General features: G+C 34.2%; 2 protein-coding genes and 1 pseudogene across 2 annotated transcripts in view; 1 reads left to right on the forward strand and 2 right to left on the reverse strand.

Moving 5' to 3' along the window:
• LOC106109150 (protein phosphatase Slingshot) overlaps nt 1-92 on the forward strand; it is a 15,226-nt gene extending 15,134 nt beyond the window's left edge. The window contains exon 9 of the mRNA XM_013290555.1: nt 5-92. Within this exon, the coding sequence (XP_013146009.1) occupies nt 5-92 (88 nt within the window). The remainder of the gene's footprint in view (nt 1-4) is intronic.
• A 388-nt stretch (nt 93-480) lies between these two features.
• LOC106109370 (transcription initiation factor TFIID subunit 5-like) lies at nt 481-3,116 on the reverse strand. The gene is made up of 6 exons (XM_013290843.1): nt 2,595-3,116; nt 1,859-2,082; nt 1,567-1,756; nt 1,202-1,403; nt 844-1,041; nt 481-681 (listed from the first exon to the last, which is right to left on the reverse strand). Exons 1-6 carry the CDS (start codon nt 2,810-2,812, stop codon nt 508-510), a joined length of 1,206 nt encoding a protein of 401 aa, XP_013146297.1. The 5' UTR covers nt 2,813-3,116; the 3' UTR covers nt 481-507.
• A 1,252-nt stretch (nt 3,117-4,368) lies between these two features.
• Nucleotides 4,369-8,784, reverse strand: LOC106109369 (annotated as a pseudogene).

Here is an 8,784-nt window from a genome sequence, read left to right on the forward strand (position 1 = left end):
TCAGCTGTGATGTCGAAAGCTCAAAACAAAAAACAATTGCAACACGGGAAGACCCACCCGCTGACGAGGCTCAACTTGAACCGGTCGAGTAATAGATGTTCAAATCCTGTGTATAATACTATGTAGTAGGAATATTACGTTTTTATTTATTATGGAATTCTTGCCAAACTCGATATTTTATCTTTCTAGAGTTTTATATACTATTTACAAAATGAATTCACAGTGTATTTGTCTATCACCTCAAATGTATTAAACGGCTGTTTGTGCGTAGAGAAATGTTGAAAGAGAGAATAAATTCGATACAACAGATGTACAAGTTTTACGTTTGTGTTTTTTTTATGTCCGTCTGTAAAGTGCAATCGGATCGACATTATAAGGTCTGGTGCGCTGAGCGACACACGTCTGTGACGAGTGTGACGAGAGGTTATCATGCAAAAGGTAACCACTAAATCTAGAGTATGATAAAATAAAATAATAGTAGAAATGTAAAATGTACATTGTATTAACTTAGCCAAAATCTACAATTTGAAGTTTCTTCCCGCTAACAAACGCCACGCGCGGTACGGTGTGTAGCTCATTTACTCTTTTGTAAGTGTCTGGCACTTTTTTTATCTTCCTTCTAACTGTTCCATAGTCAAATGCATATATGGCGCCAGGATTGTATCTGATAGAACATTCCGTCTGTAAAATGAATAGAAACTTAGTTATTTTGATGATAATAGTAAAATAATGCAAATGAGTTGTACAAAAATGGAGATAGTCTGTATTATAGGCGTAACAGTGTATTTTTAATTATTCCAAGATACGCACTTCTCCAACTAAACAGTAAGTGTAAAAACTGACCAATTTTAAATTGTAATCCACAACACGAAGCATATTGCCGTCCGAACCGCCGCATACGATCAAGTTGGTGTTGGGCACGAACTTGCCGCAGTACAGCTTGGAGGGGTGACCGTCTGGTACAATCGTATCGATCAATTTGCACGACCCGTAGTCCCATATTTGAATTGTATCATTGTCTTGCCATGAACATGTTAATATCTGCACCAAAATAGATTTACTGGCGTAAGTAAAGTTATGGATATTACCCAAAACTTACATAGACGCAAATTGTCTTTGGTACTAGGGTCAGTGTTACAAATGCAAATGTTTACTTTAATTCACATATATAATCAATTGTATTAATATTTGAATGCCTTACCTGTTTGCCTGGCTTATCAAAGTCCAATCCTTCACCGCACATGTGAACTCCAACAAAGTATCGTGTTGCGAAAGGCTGGCGAGCGTCCCAGCAAATGACGACGTCATCCCAACCACCCGACACTAGCTCGTGGTTCGATCGCGGATTGAAAGTGCACGCGAATATTCTCGACTGATGACCATCTATCGTCCCTCTTTTGCCACTGAAATAAATAGGCATATTTCGTTATTTAAGTAATTGTACATTTTTTTATGCAAAGCCAGTGACCTAGTGGTCACCAGACCATGACCTTTCGTCTGCTCCAAGGACCATTATCATCTTATAAAATAATAATACATTAAAATATCAAGTTTCTTATTTTTGACCTGGAATGAAATGCCCTTTCCTGTGTCTGAGTTTCATCGTCGTACATGTTCAATATAGCGTCGTCTCCGTACGTAACGAACTTTGAGTGGCGAGGATGATAGCACAGGCCTAATGTTTGCCGCTTCTCTCTTATTGTGTAAAGACATTGGTGATAATTGTACTTCCAACATTTTACATAACCGTTGACATCTGAAACGTATTAATTTACTTTACATATAAATTTAATTTTAAATCCTTTAATAGGAGATCTAGATTAGTCGTCGTTTGTACGGCAGTTTGTGTTTAACTTACACGAAGTCAAGAGCGTATTGGTGACGGGATGCGATTTACTGACGGGGCGGTGCTTGATACCAGTCACGGGGCCGGGGTATGTGCGACACTCGTCATCTACCAGTGTGTGCGAGCAGTTGCCATTATTGCAATCGAACAACCGCACCGTGCCGTCAGAGAAACCGAGTGCGATATCTTTCACATCCTCGGTATATTTACAACACATGATATCCTTATTTGTGTTTCTATAATTGGTTAAAATACAGTTTATATTTAGAGAGAAATCTGGTCAGAAAAAAGTGGATGGCATTACATTGTGTATTAGCTATCTGTGATTCTCTTCATTAAAAAAATGCGAGGTAAGAAAAAAAAAGGGCCCGTTCGTCATTTAAAATAGTTTTCTTTAAATAGTAAATGAAGTTTACAATGAGAGTCAATAGATGGCGTTGTATCGTAATTTGCCAGTGAGAAGTGATTTAAATAGATTGTCGTAAGAGAAGAGGTTGTAATCTAAGATTGAGTAAAAGAACCGGTAGTTGGGAGTACAAGAAATGCGTATAGAATATGACTACGAAAACCGACACAGAAAATATAATTTGGATAGAAGTCAATGAAGGTTGCCAAGTTTAGAGCGTATTCATAATTATTCCTTTTGTATTTCCAACTACCGAATCTTAAATATACGGAAATAATAGGATGCATCAGCTTCCTTTATACTTATATTTACAGCATCAATAGTTGAAAAAAGTTTACATACATGATTGATAAAAGATTAACGTCGCCTTGGTAAAGTTGACATTGATCAGCATGGTACGAGCGGTGTTCTACGTTGGGCGTGCTCGTGTGCACCGTGAGGATTTCACCTTTTTTGTCTTCGCGTCGCACAAATGCATTTGTTACTGCGAAACTCTTCCTAGCTGATTTCAAACTGGAAGGCGCTACAGGGCCAGCTGCTATTTTTCTTTGAGGATCCATCGAATATGGTAAAATGATTTAGAATTTGCGTCATGACGTTAATTATCCATTAAATGGTTTACCTTTTGAATTATTGACATCGCCGAAACTGGATATCGCATTTATACGTGACATTTGCATTGAAAATTTTACATGTCATAACGGGTTTGCTGATTGATACAGACAAAAATAACAACTTGTATGGAATCTCGACATCTGTAATTAATTCGGTATACACACAGAGTACTTTGTCGGAAAGTTTAAAATAGCCGTTTATTACTAAATTTCTGGATGTTCTATTGAACTTCTGATCAAGGTTTTATTCGTTTCATAACGAGTCGATGATTTATTTTTAATAAAAAAACTTCAATTAACATAAGCAAAGTGGTTGATACCTGCATTTTGCATTTATTTGATAGTTTTTTTTTAACTTTTACTAGAAAATTAAAGGTTACTATGAGTCAGAGATTACTATCTTAGACTAAAAGAGTGCTGGCGGATTTTAAAGATACAATGCAGCGTGGGCGAGGTGTAATACAGATACGTCATCGGTTACAAAAGCGAAGAACAAAAATACCACAACGGCTGCTAAATGCAGGCGTTCATTTTTCGAGATTTGGCCAAACAGGGACTTTTTAAAGGTCGTTGGCGCGTGACGTCATATCCTTTTCAATATGCATTACTTTCGCAGGAAGTTGTCTCGGGATATTGCACCAAGATTCACGCCGCAGTTTCATACTTAGGGTAGAGCAGATAAGATACAATAACTCCTTTATCGCAATGTTGGCATTTTTATAAATATTATCTAATGTGACGCACGTTCTACGATATCGTAATTTTTTATTACTATTAAGCGATTCTTAGATATTGAGAACTGTGTTATTAAATCATACTTACCATATCGTGCTTATGACCAAACTTCGTGCTCAACCAATAACACATTTCATCTAATAATTTACCTTAAGTAACAAAGTAGTACCTCGGTTCGAATAAGACTTTACAGTCTAAATTACTGTAGAAGAACATTTATGTATGCATCTTCGGTGGGCACTGGGAATGACCTCTGTCCAGCAGTGAACTAATGACAACACTCCTAAGTATCGATTACTCATATAAAACGAGCACAGAATTACGTAATCACATCAACGTCACAAATAAATATGTTTGTATCATTCTCAGTTTTCGTATCTTCCGATGGAACAGGATACTTTTAAATTAATGTTCATAGATATACATAATATATTGTACTTTAAAATGTAGTGCTTCATCATTTCAAGATGGTGATCAACCGTTCAGTGATTACTATCAAGTAACAGTGTCCACACTGTCTTATTTGCAGTTTAGAACTCAACTATTTATAGTATTTCAGTTAAGTACTGATTTCAAAAATTGACCAATTTATAGGAGTCTTCTTAATTTTACTGTTATCAGACCACAGGGAATGTTAACATACTTCGATAATCAAAGTCAATGAACTATATTATTAATGGTGTTTATAGTATTTATATTTTATCAGAAACAAGAAACTATAACTATGAGGGACATTCTCTAGTAAGAAAAGTATTGAAAAAGTGATCTCAGGTGGTATAAATAATAATATTTATTTATTTGAAAACAACTGCCCAACACATCACTCCACACAATTTTAGTTAGAATAAATAGACATATTTATAATCTATAAATAAATCGATATACATAATTCGCATTTTATGTATGGCCCTCGCAAATTAAGGGCTTTATAGTATGCTTTTTGTGGTGATTACATAATTCCAAAGATAAATCCCCACAAAACGTATACTATTCGCATTACACTATCATATGAGAAAAATATATTTGAATTGGCGATCAATTTGTGTAACATTGCATAGAAAGTCCGCATAAATATCTGATTTATTTGACGAGCCTATCGATTGTGGGTTACTATCACAGCGAATTGTTTGAAATACAAACTGTTAAAGGAAGCCATTTTATATTCAAAATTTTACAAGTATACATCAGAGCTATGTCATCAATTTGAAACAAAAAAGACTGGAAGAATAGCATGTATAGTCTGGAAGTGCATCGAAACATGTATAGAAACATCTGTAAACTCTAAACGAGATTAAGTACAGAACTATAATAGTATAAATACATATGTACTTTGAATTGTTAATAAAAAATCATCAATTGATATATGAATAGTTTCATAATTTATATGTAATTTAATAAAGTAAACAATAATTAGATAGTACTGTGTTGGATTCTTTAAGAATACCCACTTATATTTTTTACAAATTATTAATCAATAACAGAAACAATCTGATGATACAGTTTAATTAAATGAGCAACAGTTAACTGACACTTAGAAAATCTTGAAACCACACCTCCAAATAAACTTAAAACATGATTTTTGTTACAAAACTTTAGTATTTAGTAGATAAAACATTATAAACATATTTAATAAAATTTCAATTGCTTTTTTAATGCAAGCCAAACAAATGAACAGGTAACTATAAGTGGTTATGAACATACAATATAATGACTAAGCGCACACTAACACATTTTCTTACATAACTCTTGTGCATTTTGCACATTTAAAATTGTTTAGAATAATTTACAATATGTTTGGATTGCACTTTGATAAACTTAAGACATTTTTTTACATTGTCTTCCCATATACATAGAATATTCATTGAATGCAATATGTAATTAATTATGGACACCTAATGTTACATTTTGTAACAATTTCAATTAAAATTGACATATTTTACTACAGACACTTACTACATTGGCAGACACACATTTAATATTTTAACAGCATGCAATTGAATAATAACACATTGAAGGCATTTTATATAAAAAACCAAAATAAAGTTTCAACACTATTTTTTAAATTAATGTAAATTTCATGGTGATACAGAAATACACCCAACCAGAAGACCCAATTACCAGATCAAGTAGTGTATTGTGAAGGAAGTGGATTTCCTGAACTTGGATGGAAGAATGGATGGATGGTTAACTAATGTAACATCTTAACTGCAATCATACATGTTATTATTCTAAGAACCAAACAAATATTGACCCACATTAAAATAAGTTAATAACACAAACAAAACCAAGCGAAAACTACAAAAAGCAAACCAAGAAAATAAATGATGTCAAATAAAAATTATATTTCATAGACCTTAAATTTTTGACAAGAATAGGTACCTGTTGTTTTCTGAAGACTTAAGATAAGAAAATAATTCAACTACCAAAAAGAAACCATACCATCGCTATTACTGTGATGGTTTTTAAAATTGTCACAAACTTTGCAGATTGTCATATTGAAATTAAGATTTCTATGTATTTGTCATAACAAAACCAAAATATAGTAATCTACCAAAGTATAATATATCAATAACAACCCAGTACAGTATTGTAACAACATTTTAAATTGTTATTGAAGCAATGTTATATCCCAGATTTTGCATAATCATCAAAAATTAATGCCAAATCATGCCACAGTTTGTTCAACACTACCCATACAGTCTGTCACTATCCATGCAACACTACTAGTTTGAATAGAACATTGTAGACAAAACATTTTTATAAATCTATATGGTGTTGTATGTTTTCAACAATATTTACAGTCTTGTCATTTGTACAACCATCTATATTTCTGCCTTAAAATTTACATATACAATGTTTTTGCACCAGTGTGTTCTCTAACATTACATCTAGGTACCCATTCAAAGAACAATTCCCATATTTCATAGTCACAAAAATATTCTAGCCATTTATTTAGTCAAAAATAGACATTTGCCCTCAATTATAGCCATGTACATGTATCGAGGAAACATACATAATAAATTTATAATAATCAACATTATTTGTTAAACAATGATAACAATCGATAGATCTCTATGTTTATTATACAAGTATGAACTCTCAACAGTCTGTTGTAAAAACATATACCTATTAATGTACAAAAGCACAATACACTTAATCTATGATAGGTACTTACACTTCTGCTCTCTATTGATGCATGCTACAAAGTCAAATGTCACCGAAAGCAAAACCGAGTCCTACTAATAAATAAAATACTATACATATATGCTCTCAATTCAAAACAAAGACTTCACAAAATAGCAATCTATTTTTTATGAGTCAACAATGAAATGATTTATAACTCAAATGTTAATCATGTGATACTAACTTGATTTTTATAACAAATTATTACATATACTCCCAGCCATCATTTTTTATTAATATTTATCTCAATAACGCCTTGTTAGTATGTTAAACACAAATTAATATAATTAGGAAGAAAAGAAGCACATGAACAATTATTTAATTATATTATTTTTGTCACATTCTACCTACTGTTTCAAGTGTATACCTGATTCATCAGTTATTAATTTTTGTAAAGATAAAGGACTCAAGAAAAACAACAAAACACAAGCAATTCCATAATAAATTAAATAACATGAGTGGCTACCCACAGGTGTACCACTTTCTACCGACAGAACAACCCATTTGTATTTCAGATGAAGACAAATAATAATTATCTAATTCTTGCTACAATCACAGAGATTATGTGAGCTTATCAAATTAGACACTGGATCAAACTGAGTGACCTTGGGATTGGTGCCTCTGTCCCCATTGACTAGAAGGTCCCTGTGCAGAATTACCTTGTTGCATCCATGACAGGAAGTTAGGAGGACCTGGTGGAGCAGATGATGCTGGCCCTGCAAATGCTCCTTGCTCTGAACCTCCTGATGGGATGTTGTTTATTAACCCCCAGCCAGCTTGGTTTAGAGCAGCTGCCACGAGGGCCTGGTTCACTGGCAGTCCCCCCATGCCCAGTGGCATGTTGCCACCTTGCCCTTGTCCTCCACCACCGGCAACTGCAGTTTGCCCATGTTGACCAGACAAGCCTAATGCTTGCATATTCACCATGTCCATGTTACGATTATTCCAAGAGTTGTTGTTAGAAGAATTATGTGGGTGGCCTTCTTCATAACTCCGGCTAGGTAGGTTCCGTTGAATAGACCCACTTTTATTTTGCTTTGGTGATGCATTGGATACATTGACAGAAACACCCTTAATAATGTGATCTTGACCGCAAAGGCTTTGTGCTACTTCTGGGTCTAAAAATGTTATAAAACTGAAAGCTCTAAATGGCTTAGGAATAAAAACATCAGTTACCTCTCCAAACTGTGAGAAATATTCTCTTAAATCATTGGCTGTCAAATCTTCAGTACAACGACCAACAAAAACTTTACAAGGCATTGATGTTACAGAGCCTTCTTTTGAATTCGGTATTCGCACATCACACCACCTGCCATCAATCATATGTCTTTGGGCTAACACTCTCATCTGAGAAGTGTATGATGCAAATCGGATGAAAGCAAAACCTTTTGACATACCGGTTTTAGGATCTCGTTTAAGCTGGGCCATTAATACTTCTCCAAATTTTTCAAAGTATTCTCTCACAGTTTGCTCGGTTGCTTTCCATGGTAAGCCCAGAACAATCAAGTCAGAACACAAATTATCATTACGTTTGTTCTTAGCGGCGTCAGTAATTTCTCCCGGTTTCCGTTTATTTTCTTTCGGAAAGCTGCAAACGTACAAGAGATTACCCCATCCTTCAGGAGGAGGGTAAAGTCTGCCGTCTCTTAGTCTAATACCTCTTATGTTCTTCGTGTCAGGATGACGATATTTTAGTCCACAACATCCTGGAAACTGCGCAGACACTGTTGTTAACATCAATGTTCCATCCTCTTCGATAGGAAGTTCTATGGGTTCTTCATTTTCGTCTTCGGCCACAGGTAAGTATTCGAATGACATTATTTCTTAATCATGAACGATATTAAATAAAAAAGGATAAAAATTAACACGGTTATTACACTTAATCCTATAAAAAATGTACAACTCCTACTTCTTAAAAATAAAAAAATTGTTTAAACGTCAGCCACGGGTTAGGAACCCATTGCAATTTGCTGGTTAAAAACATAGTGTGGACAACACAA

This window comes from Papilio polytes, unplaced genomic scaffold (genome assembly GCF_000836215.1).
Source record: "Papilio polytes unplaced genomic scaffold, Ppol_1.0 DF821289.1, whole genome shotgun sequence".
NCBI lineage: Eukaryota > Metazoa > Arthropoda > Insecta > Lepidoptera > Papilionidae > Papilio > Papilio polytes.

Bases quoted from the DNA above. Each gene is read 5' to 3' on its own strand.
- LOC106109370 (XM_013290843.1), bottom strand. From the start codon at position 2,812: ATGGATCCTCAAAGAAAAATAGCAGCTGGCCCTGTAGCGCCTTCCAGT. The intron at 1,042-1,201 runs GTAAGGCATTCA...ATTTTGGTGCAG, and splicing joins TTGATAAGCCAGGCAAACAG to ATATTAACATGTTCATGGCA. The intron at 682-843 runs GTCAGTTTTTAC...TTCATTTTACAG, and splicing joins TGGATTACAATTTAAAATTG to ACGGAATGTTCTATCAGATA.